General features: G+C 39.0%; 1 protein-coding gene across 4 annotated transcripts in view; it reads left to right on the top strand.

Moving 5' to 3' along the window:
* P4HA2 (prolyl 4-hydroxylase subunit alpha 2) overlaps nucleotides 1-26,686 on the top strand; it is a 77,033-nt gene that overhangs the window by 39,353 nt on the left and 10,994 nt on the right. For 3 of the 4 annotated variants that reach the window (XM_067567125.1, XM_067567124.1, XM_067567127.1), the window contains exons 4-11: nucleotides 4,965-5,064; nucleotides 7,416-7,512; nucleotides 10,259-10,410; nucleotides 12,388-12,525; nucleotides 14,648-14,887; nucleotides 17,825-18,024; nucleotides 19,646-19,822; nucleotides 23,996-24,066. In XM_067567125.1, the coding sequence (XP_067423226.1) occupies nucleotides 4,983-5,064; nucleotides 7,416-7,512; nucleotides 10,259-10,410; nucleotides 12,388-12,525; nucleotides 14,648-14,887; nucleotides 17,825-18,024; nucleotides 19,646-19,822; nucleotides 23,996-24,066 (1,157 nt within the window). In that variant the 5' untranslated portion in view covers nucleotides 4,965-4,982. Of the gene's footprint in view, nucleotides 1-3,064; nucleotides 3,194-4,964; nucleotides 5,065-7,415; nucleotides 7,513-10,258; nucleotides 10,411-12,387; nucleotides 12,526-14,647; nucleotides 14,888-17,824; nucleotides 18,025-19,645; nucleotides 19,823-23,995; nucleotides 24,067-26,686 lie in introns of all 4 variants that reach the window. The other variant, XM_067567126.1, reaches the window with a different exon arrangement.

Below are 26,686 nucleotides of genomic sequence, written 5' to 3'. Positions count from 1 at the left end.
TGGAAAGAGAAAATTGACACGCAGGAGCCTGAATGATCAACCAAAAGATAATTAATTTGAAAATACAGGATCCCAGCGGTACCGTTAGTATCCCATTGCAGTGTGTTTTGTAATGCGGCTTCAAAAAGCAAAGCAAATGCAGAGTATAATGCAAACCATTTTAAGAAGAATCATTGTAACAACTAAATGGAAGGTGGCTGATGGATCAAGAAAAAAGATCAGGTTTTTTTATTAACTTTCTCCTGTATGTCTAACGTCAGATGCACTTGTGAAATTCATCCTAAAGCTACTTAAACTGTTTTAACTCGGCATCTTAATGTCTGCAGTACTCCAAGGAAGGGCGAGTTGTGCTCTGAGTTGCTGCCTCTTTACTGGGGCAAGGGTCTCTAGTGGTAGAGTTCTGCTGCCTGAGAAGGAGAGAGAGCACGCGAGTTTGAGTTGCAGGCAGGAACAAGACCCTAGAGGAGCATAATGCTTAGCAGCCACTTGATTTTCTTGAGCCCACCTGTGCAGTGGGTGTTGGATTGAGCCTCATGCGGTTATTGGCCCTGAAACTCAGGAGGAATACAGTGCATAGCCCTTCTGGACACCAAAGTGATGTGCCCTTCGCAGGTCAGACCCCCTTGTTGATAGTATTTCTATGTAACGTGGGAAGAATTCAAATTCTGTATCTCAGGGAGAGAAAACTATTCCTGCCTTCTCTATAGCCTTCCTACTCCCTACTGTATACCAGAGCCCCTTTCCTTCTGCCAGTGGTTTCAGAAGTATGACAGAGCATTCTTCTCAGTGGGAGCAGTGATTCACTGAGATTTTGCAATTCTAGAGAAGCCAAGTATTTGCACATCATTTAGGTTTGACTATTTACTGCAGTTATCAAGGGGTGTTTGGCGGGGAAGGAAAAATGCAAGATACTAAGTCCTGACTCTGGTTGCCCCTAAACTGGTGTTGCAGTGCTGCAGTTCCATTGACTTCAGTGGAATTACTTATAATTCTCACCAGTGTGAGATCAGAACCATACCTCAAATGAGGTAGGGGAATAGGCATCAATTGTTGGGTGAGCATGCCTCTCAGAATCCTTGAACCACCAACACTTGCAATGACAGCTGGGCCATTTTCCCAGCTACCACAAGGCCCATGGCAGCATGGATACAATTGCCTTAAACTGCACACAGGACCTAATTCAGTGGTCCCAGCACGGGGGGGAGGGGCGTGCAGGGCAGATACAAGATGCCTCTCCTGTAAAATCCTAACTGTTGAAATCCTTTCTTGGAAATCCTAACTGTTGCCTTAGCTAATGTGACATTTTCTGCTTTCAAAGATAATTTTGATGCAAAGCCAGCCTAAGTGGAAGAATGTACATATGGAAAAGAGTTGCTCTAAATAGCTTTCTCCTTATCTCTGAATTCTAAGCAAGAGTTTTATGTTTCTCTCTTGTCTTGAAATGAACAGGTTAGTTTTATATCCACATGTCTTGGTCTTAGTTACTAGGGTTTCTGAATCCTTAAGATGTTACAGCTACAATAGTGTGTGGGGTGTTCAGTCTTCTCTCCAAAAATACATTTGCAAGAATTGTCTTCAGTCTGTTGTGATTCAGTGTTGGCACTGGTACTTGAGATGCAGCAGCTGTGCAAAGAATGCATGTAAACAGTAACCCCAGGGACCGGTATCTTTCTCTTATTCAAGCAAGAGTTGATTTCTCTGTTGATTGAGAGTTTCTGTTTATTGATTCTTTCTCTGCAATGGCAAAGCTGCTAGATTTGGTAAACTTATTGTCTTGGCCGATGTCCTGAACTATGAGAGAATGTTGGGAGTAGCCAATGGAGAGTTATGCTGTTTTAAGTAGAAAATTCCTTCATAGTCATTTGGCCATGCTGTGTATGATGAATCCAGAAAACCACTCTGGGAAACAAGAACAAGCTATGCAGCTGGACAGCCTGGATTTAATATAACAGAGTATATGTACCTTCTGAGTGCTCTTGACTCATTTTTCTGTTCTGCTATATCACTTATTGTGGCTTTAGTATTGGCAGACCTCTTCATGGCACTATTCATTCAGCTATACTTTGTGCTCATATTACCTGTGTATTAGCTTTGGAATAAAACATGTTTCTGAAACATAGGAGCTCTAAAACATGACGTTGGGGGAAAAAAATTCAGCATGATGCAACTGAGACAATGTTCTCTCACGTACATGTGTGTGCCCTACATACATATTGCAGTAAATATTTCAGATTCTTCCAGTAGATTTGCAATGGGGAGGAAGGTTTATTTTAAAAACTGAACAATGGTTTATGACTGTAATAAAATAAACAGCAGAAAATGGAGTTGGCATGTAAGTGGTTCTGCATGGCAGCTTTATCCCTTACTGTAGTATTAACTCAACCATTTGGCATCAAATCATCTTACTTTGCTGCTTGCCCATTTCTTAGTCTTGGCAGTACAGTGACACTCTGTCCTGGGTTTATTCAGTAATTGTCCAGTCTTAAGTGACTTTGTCTTAGTCATAATTTTTCTATGTATTTTGAAGGGGTATTGTATTTTTAAAGCAGATTGTATTTGCAAACTCTTTCATATCTGGTGTTAACCTTGATCAGATGGGACATAGAAAGGAACAGTTGCAAACGGGATAGTCGATAGCTTATGATGAGCATAAAATACATCCCACCCCACACCTTTTAAGGTAATTTTGAGACTTACTGGGCGTCAGAGTTTTTGCAGTGAGTGTGCTGGCTGGAGTAGGAATTGATGGTCAGAAAGGCTCTGAGAACAGTTAGTCCCAGAGAGACCTTCCTGCAGGATGATCTCCAGATTATGCAAACAGTACAGACTTCCACTGTGTTCAGTGACATGGATTCAACACCAATTTGACTGCAGCTCCTAAAGTGCCTTCCTGCAGGGTATTCTGCCCTCCTAATCCACTTGCCCTCTGCCATTGGCCTTTTGGCCTACTTTGGTTGTTTACTGGCCCCCTCCCATATCCTCTGTTATGCACTTCCTGGGTGACAGTGAGGGTAGGTTGAGACTTGTGCTTGCAGTGAATCCTGCCCTGTTTCTCCACTTCCAGAGGTGGCACTCCCTGTGCAGCTAAACTTCCCCACCACTAGTCCTCAGCCCAGCTCTGCATGGGAGCTCCTGGTGGAGTGGCTGGAAAGCAGCCATACAGCTGGAGCACGAAGACTAGCTGCTGGTAGAGGTTGGTGAAGAGGGGCAGAGCTCCTTTTACGTATTCTCTGAGAGTTAGAATTCCTAGTCTTGGTGAGCAGAAATGCCTGACAAGGAGCTACAATGCAAATCCCCAGTTCTGTAGGGTTAATAGGAATAGAAAGTAATAAAATCTTATTTTTATCAGAAAAGTGAGTAGATATGACTGTGATATACCCCAGAATAGATCTTCTGACTGATATTTTTACACATTCGCTCTTCTGAAATTTTCCCTTTAAGTATTTTACTTTCTTTTGGAAATCTCTGGATATCCCAGATGCTAAAAATGCCAGGAGAACAGTAAGGGATGCTTTGTAGTTTTTATTTTTGTTTTGTTCTTCCATAACTTCAAAAACAAAAGAAAGTGCCCCTGTAACTATGTAGTCTTAATAAAATTTAAGGTAGCAACCAACATGTGCTTTCGTTTGATACTGTTATAACCAATCATCATGGCACTGGAAGAATTAGAAACAAAGGTGGATTTGGGACAGTAGGCCAAAATTATTTATCATTTTCACTGCATCTATTTTAAACTGGAATGCCTGGTGAAAAGTGCTCATTAAATCATCTATAGACAACTCATTTTATATCCTTAGAACTGAGCTTCTTTATTTGTAATAGTTTATTTTTGAGTTGTTAGGAAGAAGGGCTGTGAGTGCTGGTTAATCTCAGCCTGATGCACATACAGTAGTAACTAAATCCAACCAAGGCAGTCACTGAAACTTACTCCTCAACCCCAGTCAGTGGGGTTAGCAAGGATTATTTGTGTGCCGGAAAAGTATTCTGCTCTATGTTCTTGTCTATAAATGTTAAGTGCTACCTGATAGAGACTTGCAGTTTGGGGAAGCCTCACTTATTTATTAAAACTTGGGGCACATATAGTGCTAGATGCATCTTCAAAATTCTGTACGGAGATTGACCAATTCGCTCAACAAGCCTGTGAGGTGCATACTTTACATGGGTGGCAAAGACAGACATGCAGAGGTTAAGAAGTTCACCAGTGAATCAAAGGCAAAACCAATGCTTAAAATCAGACACTGAAATCTAAAGGAGTTTTGCCATTTACTTTAGTGGAAGCAGTATCAGATCTCTGATCCCATGCAGAGGCCATTAGACGGCATCACTGAAGTCAGTGGGGTTTGCTTTTGCTTTCATCAGTGCTAAAATTAGCTCCAGGTGCATAAAAATAAAATATCCTTATTTTAAATACTTGACTTATACCTTTTTTTAAAATGATGCTTTTGCAATTTTGAGTCCCTGTGCACTGGAATATGGGTGAGAGTGACACTCCTTCCCAGGATACCATTCTTCTCCTTGAAATATCTCTCTCCTATTGCTAACCCCCTCCACCCTTTTAACCCGGTTTTTGTTTTAAAAAAATAAAAACTTCTTCCAAGTCTGGAATCTGTGTAACGCTCTCATTTCCCTTCAGAGACAGTGGCATCACTTCTATGTCATGTTTTATCTCTGTCACTATATAAAGCAAACCAGGCCTTGCGTGGGGCAGTGCAGCACATTGCTACTGTTGAGTTTCCAGCAAAGATCATGAGGGGGATGCCAGGTATAATCCTGTTTGGATGTATCTTTTGAATGACAGAGCCTCCAAAATTTGAGGAAGGGATTTTAACCTTTTAATCTTCACTGATTAGATCTAGATCCCGTTTCTATTAGAATTAGGGCTTTTTACTTATTCTCATTAGGGTATCTGAGTGTTATTTGCACACAGGGTATTGAGGTTTTTTTTCTCTCCTAATATCCTGCAGCCCACAGCCTTATTGAAGATGAAGCCCTGGATACCATCACTGCTGTTGACATGCATTAGCTGCACATGGCACACGCAAGCTGAATTTTTCACTTCTATAGGTAAGGAAAGAGTTTGTGCAAAATAACTTGATGTTGGAGCACAATATATAAAATTCTTTAGTGCATATAAAGAAGGTTCTCTTTTGGTAAGCGTCATAATGTAACTTTATCAGACAGGACCTACGTTAGAGAACATTAACACGATTGCAAACCTCTAATGCAATCAGGTATAGCAGGATTTGCACTGGGCCTACTTACTTACCCTAAGCCTCACCAGTGATGAGCAAATTGGAGCAGATTTCTCTTATGCAAACAGTGCCTCAGTTTTGAATAAAACCTGCAAAAGGAAAAGATGCATAATTCTTGATGTTGTTAATTGGCATTGCATCACTGTTCTGCCTTGAACATGACGCTTAAACCTTAGCCCTGGAGGTTTAATGTTAAATCACTGAGTAGCTAGGAAATCTTTTTAATTTAAATTTAAAAAAATCTTTACGTGTAAGAACTTTTTAGAATTTGGGAGTCTAATATGGTAATTTTGAGTACACAAACAATGACAATTTATATCCTTTTCAGATTACTTCACATGAACTTTAACAGTTTGTAGCAAAGCTCATGGTAAAATTTACTAGCATAGCTTGCCAATATCATTGTGATAATTTCTCTCCCTGCCACGTCACACCCCACCCCAGATACAATGACTGGGCCTACACATTTACCACCTTGAATAGATTGTTTTTGAAAAGTCCCATATATGGACAAATGAAAATGAACCATGGAGAGGATTGGTAATTGCTTCTAGTAAATCTATATTCCCTGGTTTGAACTGCATGCAGATGAAAAGTTACATACTATGTGATTAAAGTGGACTTCATATAGCATGGACTTCAATGTAACCTGATTTAAAAGCCTTTCTGCAATGGGAATTACTTATAAAGCTGTTTTGCAACAGATGTAAATTACTTCAGACGATAGGTGCAGAGTGAGGGCAAAAAATAAAATAATGTGATTTTTTTTTCCACTTTAAAACAAGTCTTTTCAAGTCCTCCTGTAAATTGTACAGTAAATTAATCAAAAATGTCACATAGAATATTGCTGGAAACTTTGAAAACTGTCAGACTAGTGATTCTAACCAAAGCTGCTTTAGTTTCTTCTGTTTAATAGCACCATCTCAATATACAAACTCAGAACACCATTGCTTATGGAGGTAGATTTTTCAAAAGCACCTAAGAGATAGAGAAGCACAAGTCCTATTTGCTTTCAATGGGACTTATGCTTCTGTATCTATAATGCTGTACTGCGAATAGTGCTCAGTCTGCAATTGTGATTTTAATGGCTTGGAAAAGATTTACACTCCATTTAAATCATTGGAATTACTCTGGATAGATATCATGTCTTGATTAGACTTCTGCTTTATTTTGTAAAAATTCTCGGTGAAAAGAAAGCATATTGAGTCCCATACAAAACAGATTGCTCTAAGTTCCATTTAAATATCTATTTTCATCATAGATGGAAACCTATTGTATGGTAGTCTTTTTTTTTTCCTTGGCAGTTAGATAACTTTTGATAGGCAGTTGCTGTGAATGGCCTTCTCCTTGTCTTATATTTCCCCATTTCCTAGTCTGAAGCAGGGGGGCTGAATAGAAAACAGAACACATTGCTGGATTTCACCTAGGACTGTTGCTTAATTATGTCTCAGTCATAATGACTTTGGAATGCTGAAAAGAAATCTATAGCTATGTTTGTCAGTCTATCCAAATCACCTATGTGTGTTCAGCTTTGGGTTGCCAAAAATCAAGGGATTCTCATGTGTAAAACACAAAATGAAGTAAGATTTGTATACTAGCAATCTCCATTAGGAGACTGTTTGCACATTAGTTAGTCTGCAAGTGTCAGATTGTCTTTTATATTTGTTGTTTCCACAGTTACCATTTGCAAGGCACATACTGAAGAACTGTAATTCTAACTAGTGCATGTGGCACTGACTAATAAACTAGGACTGTGACCTAATCTGCATCCACATGCAGAACAATTGCCATGGCAACTGTTTTGACCACTAACTGCATTGCTTCTGGCTGTAGTTATTAGATCTATTTTGATTGCACACAGGTGCAGGTAACTAAATTTAAAATAATTCAAAGGCAGGGAAGGAGTCACAGCAAAGTTCCTTCAAGGCTGACATTTTCAAAGCCACCTACATGATTTGGACACCTGGTTTTAATATGAATTCAGTGTCCAAATCTCTTAGGCTTTTCTTATTTTAGCCTCAAAGTTGTAGTTATTTATGAGCCTGAACATCTTGATTCTTTATACTGCCTTACTATCCCTAGAATGTCTGGGATATTTCCCCTCTGTGCCCATGGGAAAGGCTATGTTTTAGTTCTGTAGTAACATTTCTCCTTCCATTATAGGTCAGATGACAGACCTGATTTATGCAGAGAAAGATCTGGTGCAGTCTTTAAAGGAATACATTCAAGCAGAAGAATTCAAGCTCTCTAAGATTAAAAGGTAAGGGGAAGGATTGCATAACAAATCTGCACTTCTCCATATTTTATATGTTGACTGTACATTATCTTGTCTCCATCTCTTGCTGACCTGAGTAGCGCTGCCGCTGCTTTCCCCAGTGCCTGATCAAGGGAGAGGGATAAATAACAGCAAGCTGTCGCAGGCATATTCCAGCAAAAACATGGGTGAGAGCCCCATTTTAGGTGTTCTTTTGGACCTTTGCTTGTACTCTCAAAGACTAGCAATGGCCAAGAGGGCATTTTCCATTAGTTGAGATGTTGGAACTTTTCCTCTTGCATGAAGACTTTGCCATGGTTATCTATGCCTCTCTCAGCTGGAGTGTGTCAACATGTTATGGTTGAGCTACCTTGCAGACCACTCAGAATCAGTGACCTTACAGCAGAACATGGCAGGCTGCTTGTATATCAGGCCCATAATGAACACTTTGCATCCATGTGTTCCATGCTGCACTGACTTTGTATTTACTTCCAATGCAGATCAAGGTGGTGTCTAATCTATAAATTCCTATGTAGTCTGAGCTGTGGCTACCTCAGAAGCCACTTGTCTCCTTATCCACTATCCTGACAGCTGAGATGTTCCTGCCGATTATCCCTGTTTAAAAGTCCCTAAAAGCAGATTATATGAATTTGTTACTATTCATCTATTTAAAAAGAAAAAAGTAAGTTCACCCAAAGCATTGAGTGTTGGCACGTGTTTTGTGGATATAGATTACAGCATCACAGATAAAGAAACAACACTCAGATAGTTCTGAAAAAGTTTTAAGCCATTTTTTCAGAACTAGATTTTAGAAGTGCTATGCACCTATAATTAGGGCCAGATTTTCTAAAGTGCTCAGCATTCAGTGGTTCCACTTATTCTCAGTGGATGCTTCAGGGTGCTGAGAATTCATTAAAATCTTGCCACTTAATTAGGTATCCAAATCACTATTGAGCTCTCTGGAAAATCTGGCCATTAGGGAAAAAGCAATCTACATCCCTTTCAAGTTTTGAAATTCAGTCAATATATTTCATTTTGAAGAGAGATGGTAAGGTAAGTTTATATTGCAAATGTAGGTTTTTGTTGTAACTATCTTTTGCATAAAATCAGCAGAAATGTCGTGTGTGTGTGTGTGTGTGTTTAAATTTCAGTTGAAATTTAATTTCAATAGAAATAGTTAGTTTAAAAAAAAAATTCCCAACAATGTTTACAACCTAAATGTTACCACTTCTGCTAATTAATATATGAGAACTAGAAAACAAAGCTCATTAGATACTAACTATAGGCAAAAATGAAACTGACATTGTGTTAAAATAAGGGCCAGATTCTGCTACCTTTGGTCAGGTAAAGTGGTACTTTACTACTCAGCTGGTCTCGTTGGTTTCACTGGGAACATTTATGAAGTAAGATACTACTCAGTGTGAGTAAGAGTACCAGAATTTGGCCCTCCTTTTGTACAGCAAAATACCCCAAACACTATAAATGGTGAAAATGAAATTAAATTACTAAAATTGAAAGAATTTTAAAAATCTAAAGGATGTTATAGGAGCATGGATAAAGCAATCTGTTTTGAAGAATACATGGATTTTAATCTGACAGGATCCCTTTAAAGTATGTCTGAAGAATTAGCAACTTTGGATTCCATTGCGAGCTGGAACATGGTAATATGCAAAAAAACACATGAAAACTTGGTGATAATTGCATAAATTTATACTAAATTGTCTTTACTTCTGTTGGAACCCTTATTACATTCCTGACCTACTGATTGAGACTGCAAGCTTATAGACCATGCTCAAGGATCTTGCTTAAAACTAAGCGCTTTTATTGTTCACTTGTTAGTTTTGCTTTGGTAGTGTGCTGAGCACACACTGTCTATTGGAGAGAGAAATATGAAGATCTGGTGCATTCGCAGTAGTTCAGATAAGAGATCAAATAAAGAAGGGGCACAACTGTAGCATTAGTGAAATACCATATATCTGACTAAAATAAGAGTTAATCTATGACACTGAAAATAATATAAGGACTTATGACTACCATTTTTTATTTTGCCAACAGACTTCTGTGTGAGTGTATGATGGAACTATGTTCATTAACCTATTGTTAAAAGAGAAGACTCCTAATAACTTGAAAAATTAAGGGGTCTATTTTCCCATCTGTGTGCATGGTCCCATAAGAGCCTAAACAGCTTTTGGAAAAAACAAACTGGTTTTGCATTGTTAGTGAGATGTAAATGAGAATGACCTCTTAAGAATTACAGTGTTGTTCATCTTGCACTGTCTCTTTTTTCAAAATTCAGCATGATAAAAATTGTTGGCTAAAAAGTCTTGTAAATAAGTTCCAGAGGGGTAGCCATGTTAGTCTGTTTTTAACAAAATAGCAAGAATCCTGTGGCACCTTAAAGACTAACAAATTTATTTGGGCATAAGCTTTCGTGGGCAGAAACCCACTTTGTCATGCATCCGACGAAGTGGGTTTCTGTCCACGAAAGCTTATGCCCAAATAAATTTGTTAGTCTTTAGGGTGCCACAGGACTCTCACTGTTCGTGTAAATAAGATAGTAAAACAATAAAATATTTATATTTATTGCAATTAAAAAATCAGTGATGCCATGATTCACCCTTCAGAGTTAAAAGGAATTGGACAGCTGGCTATATAATGCAAGAGGAACAATTAGTTTTTAGATGTGATATTAATAGGGAAGACATGCATTCATAAAATGATCTCAGCCTGAGACATGCTATTCTTTTTCCAGCTGGGCTGAAAAAATGGATGCACTGACTATGAAATCAACTTCCGACCCAGAAGGGTATCTTGCACACCCAGTAAATGCATATAAACTGGTGAAGCGTTTGAACACTGATTGGCAGGAATTAGAGAATCTAGTTCTACAGGACTCAACAAATGGTAAGGCATTTAAAGGAAGAAAATAGTTTCTGCAACTTTGCTGCAAATCCGCTTTCTCCTTCCTCTGCTCATATACTGGAAATTTGCAAACTTAATTGTTGTGGTTTCAAATGCTATTGCCTGAGTTGTGTGAAACTTGCAAATTAATGAATAGCTTCTTGTTTACTAGCTATTATTCACCCCTTCCCAGCCACCGTTGGACATTTCTGATTGGTCAACACCCTGATCTGCCCCAGAAGCAGTGCCATGAGTTTGATTATGGCAGAAGCTGTTCATGCTGTTTTAAAACATCAGACAGAGGAAAGAAGAATATGATAGGACAATTTTTTTTTTTTTTTGCCTTGAGACTTTGGCTTTATGGGGAAGATCTTATTCCACTTAGTCTTCCCAGTCTGTTTTTATTCTTTCTTCCCTGACAAGCAATAGTGCCTCTTGTCTTGGGGCTATCTCGATCTTTAGATCAATTGATAGAAAGACTTAAGAATCAGATTGGATCTCCAGGGGCTTCTGATCTGCTCCAACATAAACAGCTGGCAAACATTGTAGAGTTCATGTCTATATATTTGTCAATTATTCATGAGCTTATCCTTCTAAAAATATTCCATGGGCTAAACCTGCCTCTTACTGCATATTCTTCACAGAGAGTCTATCTTTGTCTTGCTTCCTTAAGCTTATACTTTTTTAATGTCAATTTATTTTTATTGGACTTTCTGAAAGAGAGAGAAGAAAGAGGAAATATTTTTCTTTGAACTCCACTGCATGTTTATTCTTTTCATTCTGCTTATGCTTAAAGTTTAGATGCTTTGAAGTCTGTCTGTTCAGCCAACTATTTTATAGTTGCCCTGGAAGAAATAAAACTGAATTTTTCTGACAAACATCTAGATCACTAATTCCACTGCACACTTACTCCTGTCTTTAATTTAGCTCTAAAGACTTCCCTGTAATACTTTTTAAAATTGATACTATTGTGATTGATGTAATGCTTAAAATGGAAGTCAGAGCTTTTGTTTTCTTCCCTTATTTATTTTACAACCTTTTTATATAATTTTGGATAGCTCAACACTTAAATTTATTTGCATAGTGCACTTGAAATTCTTTTATGCAACCTGTTTTGTTGGTTGCTGTGTTGAAAGAACAGAGACTGTTGAGAGTATCCCTTTAAAATGCACACTGTAGTTCTGCTGTTACAAACTTGTATGATGTTGTTCCAACTCTTGTGTTTATTTTTTGCTAATACGAAAACTTCAACTGAACACTTAACTTGACCTAAGTTCCTTTACTTTCTGATATTCTTACTGTTCGTTAGAGATAGATTGAAGCAGTTTGAAAATACATAATTAGGTGTGAACCTCAGCCCACATACCAAACTAAAGTCAGCTAAGTACTCAGTCTTGCCCCAAACACCCTCTCTGAAATGTCACCAGTGGGATCTGGGAAGGTCTGGCAGCCTCTCTTGGGCCATCTGACGTCTTCACATCTCACAGAGCTCCTATGAATTAGAGATGCTTGAAGTTCACAAAGTTTGGAAGCCTCCCGAGGCTCAGCAGAGAATGCTGAGATCCCGCATCCACCTTGGTGGAGTATTGCCAAAGGAGAAGTGAGGGAGTCTATTAGGAGGGGGAAGGGTTTTAGGAAAAGGCGGTAAGGGAAAATGAAAACTATTAGGTTGAGGCTATAATATCCATAGCCCTACATTGTTAATGGTGCATCACGAGCAAACTGAGCTTCTTCTGTTAATGTCTCTGAGTTCTGAGCTTTGAGGTCGTGAGCTTTGCCTTTAAATCAAGAGACAAAAATACAAGGCATGTATATAAACTGAAGAGTCCAACAAAAGGACTGTTTGTTTAAACCTCAACTGTTGGATTCCTGTAGAGGATGTGTTGCAAAACAAAAGACATGTTCCCAACCCTGGGCCAGTCTGGTGTTGATTATATGCATATGGTTCTGGAATTAACGTTTTTTTCTTTTAACTGAAAGGTTTTATCGCGAACCTCACAGTTCAACGTCAGTTCTTCCCAACTGAGGAAGATGAGACAGGAGCTGCTAAGGCTCTAATGCGTCTACAGGACACATACAGGCTGGATGCTGAGACCATTTCTAAAGGAAAACTACCAGGTAATAGTTCAACAGTCTCCTCTGTTTAAATATTCAATTTGGATCAAAGAGGTGATTTTACATGTTCATGATGGCAACGTTTCAGGAGACGGAGCAAAAACTTCAAAAGGATCTGAGAAGTCCCTTTTCAAAAGTCACTTAGAAGCACTTGCAAGCCTGAATTTCTTTGAAAGTCAATGGGATTTAGGCTCTTAAGTTATTTAGTGCTCTTGAAAATTTTGCTCATTAGCTTGTCCCCATCAGAAAAGGATGGGTAGTGTTATGAAATCTTACGTTGTATTGTCTCCAAAATAATGGAATAAAATTCTGCATCAGTTAGCACATTCTGCACAAACTAAACAAATAAAGTGGTTTTAATGGAGTTTTCATTAAACAGCTCATCAGCAGACATGACAGGAAATCCCTCCAGGAAATGTCTAAACCCTGTCATATCACTTCTGTGTATAGTTAGTTCTCCTTATTATCAGTCAGTCATCGAGTGTCAGTCTCTGAGAATAAAATTAAAATTTTGGGAATTGGGGCTTCTTACTGCCTTTCCACTTTTTAAAGATCTTTAATTATTAATTCTAACCTTAAGGCTCCTTCTTGCATGCAGCTGCTAAATCACACTAAGAGCAGCTAAAAATCATCCTGTATAATTTCCTAATATTGCCTTTCCCTGTAAGCAACTACTGTCTTAGGGATGTTATCTGCTTGGCAATGAGAGTAGATGGCACTCTCACAATTAAGATATGGTCCACACTGTGAAAATGACTAAGAAATCCAGATGGAAGGTCACAAATTCTGTTGCCCTGAAAGGCTCAGGCCATCCAGTCACATCCATAACATTTTGTAAAGAAATTATTTTCACTAAGCCTAGGAATAGTAGTGTAGCTACTGCACTAGTTTCTGTATACATTCCCAGGGCAGCCATTTCCACCAAAGTCACATACATAATCTTTTCCAGCTGATTTCAATAGTATAGTCAATTACAGCAATAAAATTAAACATGCCTTCTTGTGCCAAGTGCTGAGAACGTGAATGACCCTTATTGTGATGTCAGATTTGCACATATGTAGGTGACACAAGATGTTGTGGGCTTTGATTTGTTTATTATGTCTTTTTTTTAACTAATGTCTTCAGTGACTAGTGGACATAGATTTTTTTTTTTGAAGTAATGAAAGAGTTTGTGCCTGCACAAATCCAATTACAGTAATTGGAGCCCCGCCCTGCCATATTTACTATTGCAGTAGCTAAGGACCAGAAACGGGTTAAGTTCTCATTGATGTTGTAGTTGCTGAATGAGCAAATAACACAGAGACAGTCCTTGCCTCAGAGAGCTCAAAACGAGGGGGAGGATGGCCCAGTGGGTAGGATAGGGACTTTGGAAACCTGGTTTAAATTTCCTGCTTTGCTATAGACTTCCTGTGTGACACTGAGCAGGTTACCTAGGATATGTCTACACTGCCTTTTAAAACCCCCGGCAGCAAGTCTCAGAGCCCAAGTCTGCAGATTCAGCCTTGTGCTGCAGCACTAAAAACAGACATTGTAGCTGGGACTGGAGCTCAGGCCCTGAACCCCACCCCTTATCCCAGGATTCAGAGCTAAACTCCAGCCCAGTCCCAAACATCTACACATCTGTTTTTAGCGTTATAGCACGAGCCCAAGTCTCTCAGCTCTGAGACTCACTGCTGCTTGCTTTGTGGTCATACTCTTAATCTCTTTGTGCCACAGTTCCCCATCTGTGAAATTAGAATAATAGCACTTCCCTACCTTGTAGGGGTGTGGTGAGGAGAAACACACAAATGATTATGAAGTGCTCAGATATTATGCTGCTTGGGAGTCAGGTAAGTGTCAGATGGAATGTAGAATAGAGCGCACAATCCTGTTTTTTGTACCAAACTCCCATTGACTTCCATGTGAGATAATCACATGGAGCTATGGTAAGATATGGCCTTTAACTCTTTAAGATAAATGGATTTTGGTGAGTGGTAGAGGATCTGAAATCTTGGCAATGTGTCCACTTTTAAAAGCCTTTTCAAATGAGGTCAGTATTTACAAATATCTCCCAACCTGCTCCAATACAAAAATATTTTCATACAAGATTTGCAAAGAGCACTTACAGTTTTATTTATAAATTTAGGAACAAAATACAGATCATCTTTGACAGTGGACGACTGCTTTGGCATGGGAAAGACAGCTTACAATGAAGGAGATTACTATCATACGGTGCTGTGGATGCAGCAGGCGTTGAAGCAGCACGATGAAGGGGAAGATGCAACCATCACCAAAGTGGAGATCTTGGACTATCTCAGCTATGCTGTCTTCCAGCTTGGTGACTTACACAGGGCCGTGGAGCTCACCAGGCGCCTGATTTCTCTTGGTGAGAAGTACAAAATGATTAATTTTTCTAAAGCCAGGGAGGAATGGGAGGTACCATAGTTGTTTGTGCCAGGAACACCCATGGTCCAGTCAGCACGGTAACATTTATGGAGACATGTCCTGCCTTGTGATACACAAACATTAATATTGGATATTACAGCCTGTTTGTATAGAAAGCCCTCTTCAAAATGTGTCCTACAATTTGTGCAAAGCCAACCCCAAAAGCAAACACATGTGACATGGTGCAGGGTCAGTCCTGTGAACTGTCATGGTTTGTTGTTTGTTTGGCTGACGTTTGTGTGTTCAACTGATTCTCCCAGGATACTGTTTTCTCTAGTAAATCCTACCAACCTGTCAGCTTCTTTACAACATACCTTTATGAAGGTTTTTAATGTTTCTGTCTGCCAAAAAAAAAAAAAAAAAAATCCAGTGCCTGGTTTTCAAGGGATTGGATTTTTCAAATGTTTAAATGCTTGGTCTAATTAAGCTTTGAAAAAAGCATTGCCGTTAGCTCATAGCAAATCAACTTTCATTTCTTTCTTTCTTAGTAAGAGAATGAGCTAATGGTTAAGTCGCATGGAAAGGAATGGTTGTACCTTGTTGTCTGACCAAGCCAATCTAAAATGCAAGATATGTATTCTTCTCCAGGTCATGCCCTGATCCAGCTGCGCTGTGTGGCTATGCACTGGTAAACAGCTGTTGTCTTCCCCCCCAATGTTGGCTACACTCCAGTAGCTGGTTAAGTGATCTTTCTATATGTACACACGCCAGCTTAACTTTGGAAAGCTCTTGAGGATCAAAATCCCCATATAAATGTGAAAGGTTGTTGTTGTTGTTAAATACAATCTTCTGTGCCAGCGGCCAGGGCAGTGTGTGCAAAACACAAATCATTCCTCCTTAGCACCATCACACAATGTGACAGATTTGGCAGTGGCCTCTCGGAGAGGCTCAGTGCCGTTATCAGTATAAGAAGGCTTGGCCAATACTTGCCTACACTCTGTGGCGATATCCATTGTGGTTAGATAAATGCTGTCAGGAAAGCTCAGAATTATTTACATTATAAAATAAAAACTTGAGTGAAGGGGGAATTATTCTTGGTATGTATGTCAAAACTGTTTTAAGCTATTAGTGAGGACCAGAGAGTTATTTCTTTCTTGGTTCAGACAGTTAAAATTTGTGGAAGATGCCTTGTAGACACATCAAATTTGATTTAACCTAAATCCCCAGCTGGCAGAAGAGGTCTAGTGCTGTTAGTATTGGAGGATAACTCCTTTAATAAACCTACTTTATGGCACAATCTTGAAATCTTTGCTAGAGATAGGCTCTTACCAAAAGCCCAGAGATGTGAGCATCCCCAAACTTCTGGAGATATTCTTGTCCAGATCTGAATTTTGCAGCTCTGATATATCTTTAGTCCTCACTCATGGCAAGATTGTGCCTTGCTCCTGGAGCATAGGGGTGCAAAGGGACTGTGTGGTAACTTGACTAACTCAGTCACATCCCTTCTGAGGCGTGCGCATGCTGGAGCTACAAGGAGGTGAACTCTGCTGTCCCTTGGAGAGGATGCAGCATATTGCCAACTTGGCCTGGCTGGAGCAAAGTGGGAGTGAAGGTCATGGCTCTGACCTTACCCCAAGCTTTACCACTCTCTTTGAAACTTGCAATGCGTGTATAGATGCTGGTGCGGACTGTGTTTTCCAACAGGATTACAGCTCAGTCTCTCAGTTCTTTCAGTGATTATGCTCAAGAATTCATGTAGTAGGGGATGATTGGTCTGTTTCAACTCTCACCTCTAGAAGAACATGTTAAGAAATAAGGAAACAAAAGTCCCTTTGTAGGAATTACTTTTAGATGGTTTAATGCTTTGCAGTACCATCTTAATCTCAGTCTTAAAGAAAAACGGGGAAAAGAATTTAGCTTTATTATTACAACAGAAACCTGCCTTACTGGATAGGATATCTGCCTTACCGTGAAAGATGCTTCAGGTTCTTTTTCCTTGCAATTAGTCCAGGACAAGATATTAAACAGGTACTACTGGACTCCAGGACATTAGTTTAATGCTGGATTGGCAGGGCACAGCAAATATTGGTGATGCAAACAGCCACATCCCAACCTTTCACACGTCCTCTATACCAATCAAAAACGACGTGTTCTATAACACCACATTCAGTGTTCTCTCAAAAACTTAAAATATCACTATCTTTTCTTCTCCAAACGTGCATTTTAGGGGTGCTGGTAGAGTTGCTATTACCAGTTAATTTTAAGAAGAAACAGATTGCACTAACTATTCTAGTTGCTAAAAGTTATTTTGAGAAAATGGAAATCTGCAATTCCTCCTTCATACAAAGGACCAGCTTAGTGAGCTCTCTACTACTGCATTAATGGAAAAAATTAATCTGTTTAACAGAAACACTTGGAAAAAATATGAGGCTGTCTTGTCCCACATAAAACATTTGCTGTTTAATATGTATTAACCCCCAATACTCATAGGTTGTTGTTCTCACTTATTTATCTACTTAAACACTTTAATAATTGATGCCCTGCATGACCTCTATAGGTTCAGGGTTTTGTGCAGGGATGGGGAGGTTCTTCAGGTTTGCAAATAATCAACTATGAATGCTTTTATTTATATGCTATTTCCATCTTGTGTGTGTAGTTATATGAAGAAACACCTTGAGCTTTCCCTCTGATTTTTACACTTTTGCAGCAGTCAGCCAGAATCTGACTTTCAGTTCTCACGGATTTCAGAGATCGTGTGGTTTGCTTCTGATCAAAAACAATCTAGATCTAGGGGGAGGCTGGCATGATCAAGATTGTTGGTGCAGTGTCGATGAGCTCAAGACTCTCTGACTAGATTACTGAGTTAGGAGTAATAAATTCCACTGTTGTTGTTTTGTTTCCCCCCCCCCTTCCTTTTCCCATCCCACCCAAAACCAAGATTCTGCTCATGAGAGGGCAGGGAGCAACCTGAGATATTTCGAGAAGTTGTTGGAGAAGGAGAGAGTGGCAATGCTATTAAACAAGACATCGACTATAACAGAATCGGTGATACAAGGTGGGGTTTATGAGAGACCTGCTGACTACCTGCCAGAGCGTGATACCTATGAGGCTCTCTGCAGAGGTGAAGGTGTGAAAATGGTGAGAGACGTACAGAGTGCTGACTTGGGACGTTTTTCCTACAATACATGTTGCAGTAAGACTGCCAAAGCTATATCCTGGTAGTTCCTCTGGCTTATAGTAAAGCCAAATAATTATATACTTCAGTGTTTGCAGTTTGATACAGTGTTTCCTTCCACAGCTACTTTCCAAATACCACACTCCCTGCAAGATACCACTGCTCCAACAAGTATGTATGTGACTGTGCCATCAGTAAGGGGTGTATTTTTAAACGTTGTCCCTTTGTTTTATTCAGAAATATTCTGGGTTGGGGGGAGTTAATAATGGAACAGAAAATGTCTGCCTGTGCGGGGGAAAGGCTCAATAGGTAAATTAAATCAGTGATAGTGGTTGTGGTAGAATTTAGCGATGGAATCCCTTTACCATGATATATTGGAGTTTCTCTAATTCTGCGTTTGGGATTCAGAATAGTGGGAATTCTGAGATTATCCCTAAGTGATGTCTGCTGGCATAGATTGACCACTTAATGGTGGCCTTTGTGTAGAAACAGAATCTATTAACTTTCTAGTTGTTCCATCTCATGTTGGCCACCGAGTAAATGGAAATCATTGTTCCTTTTTAAATTATTTAAGCAATCTGCATTGCATCAATTAAAAAAAAATTCTCCTCTTTCCCTGTCCCTGTCATTCTCCTATGTACTAGCCCAGGTGTTTACTTTTCTCTGCCGGTAGATGGTGGAAGGAATATAGTTTTGATTACTCTGCTTCTCCTGCTGTATGTAGGCTGTGGTTTCATGCCCCCTCTTAGGTAGATGCAGCCCTTTCTGTTTGAGCTTGGTTTCTGTATGTATAAGCAGGCTCACTGATGGTGCTTAGGTTTTTCCCTATGTGGAGTCAGTTAAGATATTGCACTTGGAAGTGTTGAGAGCGTGTTTCTTAATTAAGTCCATACTGGAACTTCTAGCTATTTAACAACTAGGCATTTGGAAATCATAACATAAACCTTCATAGAAAAAAGAGCTCTGCACTGCTTATTCACAGGGTTTTGCAAATGATTGTCCTTCCAGTGCATCTGGTCAGCCATTTTGAACCCTCATAGTGAGGTGTGCTAGAAGCCGTTTTCTGTCACAAAGCATGATAGACTCTTAACTGTTGTTGAATTCAATTGTTTCCATGGGGCAACCATTTTAATTGCCATTATAGAGGGCAGAAGGGAGTAGTGTCTGATACCTGTCTTCAAACATGGCTGTAATTCCTAGATTAGACACACCTTAGGTGTCTTCTGGGTTTTATTTTTCTGTTTCATCAGCCTTGCTGCAAAGCCTTACATATAAGATACAGAATTCTAGTCAATTGGCTACTTGCTTTGTCATTGAGTTTTCATAACCAGTAATTTATTATGATTTAATGTCTCTTAAAGGATAGAGTATCCCAGTTGTTACTTTGTGGGATAGGGGAGAAAAGACGATTGACGATCCTTTACTCACAGAAGATTGTAAAGTAACAATCTAGTCCTTAATTCTTAAGTTTACTAGGCCAGACAGTATAGACATTCGGTTTCCCAATATCTTCTGTAGCACAGTATAGAGAACACTTTGGTTTTGGTCTTAAACATTTAAAGAAAACAAATATTTATATTTCAGACACCTCGGCGACAGAAGAGGCTGTACTGCAGGTACCATGATGGAAACAGAAATCCCCATCTGCTCATAGCTCCTTTTAAGGAAGAAGATGAATGGGACAGCCCTCATATTGTCCGATACTATGATGTCATGTCTGATGAAGAAATAGAGAAAATTAAGGAGCTGGCTAAACCAAAAGTAGGTGTACCCTCTTTTACTATTTCCATCTCACCAATGGTAGTTATTTCAGCACTTTATCTGGAACAAGGAAGATTAAGTGGATTCAGAATGTCTGATTTCACACTCTGTACTATACAGTATACTAAACTATGTGCTGTGAACCTAAGGGTAAAACTTTCAAGAGCAACCCAAGTGATTTAGGAGCCTAAGGCCCAGATTTTAAAAAGGTTTTAGGCATTGCTTTGCTCAGTGTAGCAAAGCCTAAGTTTCATTTTCTGAAGTGATTCATAAGAAGCCTAAGTCCTATTAATTTTCAGTGAGACTTAGGCTCCTGAATTACTTTTGAATACAATGCTTTTGAAGTTTTTACTCCAGGGCATATCAGACAAGAATTGGAGAAATAGTGCTGCTTCAGTTGTTCAACGCTTCTTATTTTCTTTCGTTGGAGGTATATTTTTATTTGGTTTAGTTGGTTTTTTTGATGTAAAAGCAATGGAGTCCACCCTAAATCATAGTATGTCAACCAGGATCTCAGTCTAATCTAGGCTGTGTTTCTATTGATGAACGGAGCTGCAGTATTCTTCTGAAGTCATTGGTATGTTTTATCACAAAATTATTGGATTACATAGAATATAATGAATAGAGCATGCTTTTGTGTGCTCAGCAATAGCTCACAGTTCTGGACACTGGAACCTCTTGCTTTGAAAGAGGGTATTGGTCAAACTAAGGGTATGCCTGCTCCTTTTCCCAAGGTACTTTGGGATCCCTAACTTTTACCTGGACAGCTGGGAGGAAGAGGGTTTGGTTCAACAGCACCTTCTTCTCCATCCATAGGCGCATATCAAATGCAGTGCCAAGATTGATTATGGGCTCAAGTCTTGGAGTGGTAACTTCTAACCCAGACTCGGAGTTGTAGTGACACCATATATCATAAACAATGGTATACTGTGTTGTATAGTTAATATGCACCTGACATTTCTTTACCCTGTGTAGCCTTCTGGTGCTGAAATTGTCTCCCTTTTCTTGCTAAACTGCAAAAAGGAAAATAATGGCAGCTCAAGATCAATAATAGATGTTAAACTTTATTCATTGTGCTTTGCAAAATCTGGCAAGCAACTAAAATTAAAAGCATTTATATTGTTATATAATGAATTATCCATTGTAACAGTTTTCTTCTAGCCATTACTGTAAATTACCAGTCAGGATAACCTTTCTGCATGCATTTCTGAATGAAATATGTTAAGATATAGTTGGGAATAGAGTGAGAAATTGATATCTTTAGGCATATGAATTATATTTATTAAGTTTCTCATGCTCAATTTCTGTGTTTACCAGCCAAGTGTCTTGGCAGAAAACCTTGTCTTTTTGAAGACTCGCACGTCCATGAATTTGGTTTTTTTTTTTTTCTTGATGCTTCACCATCACATCATGCTGTAAACCTCTCCTTGGGACTTCAAAAGCTTCAGATAAAGCAAAAATTCAAACTAGCCTGTATCACTGGATGTTTTTCTTTGTCTGGCCAAGAAAATGGGCTATAAATGTAACAAGACAGTAGTTAACAATTGACTTTTTTAATATCTTTGCTGTTCAGAATTTTATTTGAGGTCACATACACTGATTTTACATCACTGTAACTCCATTAACTTCAGTGAAATTACTCCTGATCCCTCACCAGTACATGTGAGGTCAGGGATCAGGCCAAGTGTATGTAGGTAAATGTAATAGTTTTAGGTGAATTTAGAAATATTTCTACATAGTTGTTCACACATTTAATTTTTCAACATTTGTCTCAGACCTAACTGCTGGAGTTACTTTGTAACCCATGATTTTATGCCCAGAAGGCTGGAAAATATAATATTATGATGGGATAATTCCTAAATAATGTAATTTCATCCAGGAAACTTTTATTTAGTAATCATTTAAGTTTTACAGGCAGAACTCTGTGAGAGTGTGTGTTACTCTCTTGGATTTAGAAAGGTTGAGAGCTCCCATGTTATCCTTAATATTCTAGACTATCTTCTCAAGAAATTTCTCCTCTCCTCCCAGTTCCAAACATTGTATGCAGGTTTAAATGTGCCAAGAGTTTGTTTCCGAAGTAAAGCCAACATCTGTGTTTGAGTGGAGATGGCTGTTCAGAATGACCAGCTGTTCTTTCATGCTCAATTTGCAAAATAGTCATTTTTTAATCTAATGTTAAAATTGCCTTCTAAACTGAACGTATCTGTTTCTAGCATCAACTGTGAACTGATGGGAGCATCAGAAAAACTATTAATTGTACAGGCATGGATTGCCCTGGGACAGGTGTAGCATGGAAGTATATAGAATGTAATCATTGGCTTCTTCATAATACAGATGTGCAAGATTAGGCAAAGATGCATCATTGAGAGGAATGTGCAGAGCATTGCTGAACTCAGATTTTTAATGCACAGTCATCCTGGACTGTAGGAAAAGCTATGCTGTTGAAATACTGAAAAAGCTGGGGTAGGGGTGGAGAGGGAGAAAACTGAAGCTGAACTGAGATGTCTGCTTAAGAAAAGTTGTGCTGTAAAGTAGGAATTAATGGAATATATAATAGAGCAGAATTTTAAGAAAGGTGATATAAAGCCCAGAAACCATATATTGCACACACTACTTCTCTGTCATAGAAATATGTGTTTGATTTAGGAAAGAAATTGGATAGGGATTTGTTTTATTTTATATTGGTTCTTAATACACTGTTTTCAATTATGTGTTGTGGCCATGTTAACTATGAGCAGAATGCAGGTCAAAAAGACAAGATTTTTCTTCAAAATCAAGTATTCTATCACCAAACAAATGAGATACCAGTTAATAAGTTTGTAGCCAGGCATCTTTTAGCTTCTCTTTGTTCAGGTCAATTGGTGGCCATAGCAAGAAACCATGTGGAGAATTCAAAGGAAGTAGAGGGGTAATGAGGAGTTTGGAAAGCTAAATTATATCACAGAAAGCAATGTTTCATTGTGCAAATAAAGAAAAACATGGTCAGCCTGACTTCTCTGCTGTGACTTATAGAGCAAGATTCTGGCACAAAATACCAAATTAGTCAGAATTATGGGGAAAGTTGTGCCAAGAGCTGCGGGTAGAGACAAGAAACCTAACAATCAGATTGGAAGGGAAACAGGAAAACAACACACTTGGGGAAATATACAGGAAAATATGATTATACATGGGGAAAAAAATACAAAAGTGTAGAAAAATTGTGATTTAGTGGGGGTGATCTGTAATTAAGTGGGTTTGGCACTCTTCGTCTTCAAAGTGATGGAACTTATTCATCCTTACAGCATCCCTGTGATGTAGGCAAAAATTATGCATTTTACAGATGGAGAAACCATGTCACAGTGAGATGCAGTCACTTGCCAAGGTCACGCAACAAATCCTTGTTAGAGCTATGCTTAGGAGTTCAATGTTCATTCTGCTAGGCCACAGTGCTGAACTTTTTTTCCAAGAGCAGATACATCAGCAGCCCAACACTCTTGTTTCCAGCAGTTATGCCTAGTAAATCCAACACTAAGAGAAGTAAGATCTGGAAATGAGCCTGTGCACTTCCATCAAGAACACAGGCTGAAGGCTGTCTTGCTCTGATGAGCCTGCTCTCCTATGATTTCAGTGAGCTGGATCTGTGAATTCCTCAGTAGCCTGCCCTATAATGTCTAACCGACTTCATAAAGTCATTGTTTTTTTTCAACTCTTCCTTAAGAATACTGAATGGAATGCTTCTAGTCTAGTCTAACCCACCTTTCAAAATAGTCTTTCTGAATCCATAGAATATCCAAGAATTAACTTTTTCTTCTCTGTCAGTAAGGACATAAACTTTCATGGGTCATTAATTTTCTGTTCTTTCTTCCTATTATTGATCCAAGCCATAATACAGACAACAAGCAACGTCAAATTACAGCTTTAATGGATACCATGGTTTATGCAGCTCCTTAGCCAGATTTTAACCAGGAGGATGACAGCTATATCCCATCCACATCACTCTATGGACTATTCTAGTGTGAAATAAGCTAAGAATTTCACTTAGAAGTATATCTAATCCAGGAATTCAGAGTCTGACAATTGGGGAGGGAAATAGACAGCTGGTAGAATTTTGAAACAGGATTTTTATTTTATTTATTTATTTATTTTACTATTTATTCTTTGATTATTTTGTCCCTGGCATTTCTTTTGACACAGTTGGCACGAGCCACAGTACGTGACCCCAAAACAGGTGTCCTAACAGTGGCCAACTACAGGGTGTCAAAAAGGTAAGATGACTGTGAAAGACGTTGCGTCCTACTGTTCTGTCTTGAAGCTCCACTTAACTTGAATGTAGTGCTGTAGCTGTCATTAGTCTACATGCTCTGTTAACATTCCTCCCTTGTCTGCCTGCTTTCACTGACACAATGTAGCATGAAGAATGCTATCTATCTGAGCAGAAAGCTTTAATTGCATGTACTGTGTTTTATACTATATATAAACTTAGGCAATGAGTTTTATGGCCTTTAATTAGTGCTTTTTATTTTTGTATTCTGGAAGGTGAATGTGTGCAAATTCTGATGCTTGCAGTGTTTTGAGACTGATATAGATAATAGCCTCTATTACTTTAAGTAGCAATAGCACTAATATTAACTCTAAAGATATTTTACTTTAATTCTGGACTTAAGGATTTGTGTGTCTGGATTTAAGGATTTATGAATCCTTATGATAATGTTAATTAGAATAATATAATAATATTTTAATATGCAGGGTTTTTTGTGCAGCGCTTATCCAGCTTTACTGATCTAAAAGCACAAATATTTTTGTCCTTTTCATTTTGGCAACAAGACCACAAGTACCAAATGGTTTTCAAACAAACTTAAAATATACAGTTTGGAATATTGAACAGTATTCTAATACTTTGCACATAAAATCTATTCTAATCTAACAGTATTCTAATACTTTGCACACAATACCCCGCTGCTGATGAAAATTTGCCTCTAGAGATGTTAAATATTCATAGATAAATATATTTTTAAGGTCAGAAGGGACCATTGTGCTCGTTTGGTCTGATCTGTTGCATAAGACACACATTTCCCTGAATTAATTATTGCTTTGCTTTAAGACCAATAACTGTGGTTGAACTAGAGCATATCTTTTTAGAAAAACATCTAATGGTGAATAGAGAGGTTTAGAGACTGTCCAATGTAACCATGTCAAAACTCTTAAAATCCCTCCACTACCTTTGGTCTACTGCATCAAGTTTGAGCTTCTTGCTCTTCTGCCTCCCTACTTATCCAACCTCGTCTCTTGTCATGTGGTCATCCACCCTTTCTGAAATGCCAGCAGTGATGCCCCATCTATCTGATGCTCCCACAACCATCTCCATGCTTGGTGCCCGCCGCCCTCCCTCCCCCCCAGTGCGTGCGCGTCACTACCTACTTGTGAATACTGTTCCTGGACTGATACACCAGGCCATTCTCTCATCCTTGACATCCCTGCACAAGATTCATTTCTCTTGTGACACCTAAAAGGAATTAGCCATCTAATAATGCACACAATATGTATATATTAAAAACTCCGTCACTTTCCTAACTCTGCTTGTCTGTTTCCCTCAGCCCCACCATCTTTCTGTTTTATTTTCATACTTTAAGCTGTTGAGAGCAATGACCGTGTCTTCCTATGTGCATATAAATAGTACCTGGCACATTTTGGGCACTACCACAGCATAAGGGCAGGTCTACACTACAAACTTGCTTCAGCGCAGCTGCACTGCTGTAGCACTTCTGTCGACTTAGAGCGTCTTCACCAGGAGAGAGCTCTCCCATTGGTTTAATAATTTCACCTCCCCAAGTGGCAATTAGCTATGTCAGCAGGAGAAACTCTCCTGCTGACATAGCTATGTCTACACAGGGGTTAAAGTCTGTATAACTATGTTGCCCAGGGTGTGGATTTTTCACACCCCTGAGCAATGGAGTTAACCAAAGTATGTAGTTTCAACCTGGCCGTAATAAATCCTTCTCCAGGGCCAGGTTCAGGGTGGGGCTGTAATCCTCTGCCATCTGTTTCTAAAGGGAAGCATATTGTATTTCCTTTTTAAGGTTAATCAGTTTTATCTCCTGCCCCTCCCTCAAGTTCCTACAAAACAATAATTCAGTTTCTAGATGACTGCTCTGCACTTATCTGCATTGACTTCAATGGGCTTTAAGTCAGAGAGCCCAGATGCTTCTCTCTATTGCAACATTTCACATGTGAAGTTCATCTTCTCAAAGAAAAGGACATTTTGTTATTTCCCTTTGCCTTCCCCCAATATCAGGAGGGCCTTCGCTGTGAGTTTCCTTGGGCCTAAAGACTGGCTGTGCTACATTTCAACTGCATCATGCACATTTTCAATCTCTTAGTCTTCTGACTATTTCCTCTACCCAACTTCCCTGCATGATGATTTCCGTCTTCTTTGCTGACTGTGTTTTATCATTTTTCTCATTCAGGAAAATCACACCTACATATAGTGCTGTAGAATGTTGGATACTCTCTTTCACACAGCATCTTCTGAGGGGAAAGTCTTCCTTGAAAAACAAAATCAATTGGATTTTGCACCTAGACAATTAGATACATGCACCTAGATTTCCAATGCTGAATCTCAAGGTTGAAATGTTCCCTGGAAGTTTTGCTTAAAGGCCGAGATCACAAACTGAGCCATGTGCGAAAAGGAAAATATGATGTTTTGTGGGGGGGTGGGGTTGGAAATCACGATGAAGTCTCCATCTTGTGTTATCATGTGCAAGGTTATCTGATGGATAGAACAGTCTGGGGTTGCAGGACAAGTTTTAGCGGAAGGCACAAAGTTTTTTGGTTTTGGGGTTTGTTTGTTTTTTTTAAACTAGTGAGTAGAACGGATTCCTGTCATCT

The sequence above is a fragment of the Emydura macquarii genome, unplaced genomic scaffold (assembly GCF_026122565.2).
Source record: "Emydura macquarii macquarii isolate MOO-44397 ecotype Brisbane River unplaced genomic scaffold, CSIRO-AGI_Emac_v2 contig_2768, whole genome shotgun sequence".
Lineage (NCBI taxonomy): Eukaryota > Metazoa > Chordata > Testudines > Chelidae > Emydura > Emydura macquarii.
Note: the sequence above shows the minus strand (reverse complement) of the source record. Positions and strands in the feature narration are given on the sequence as shown.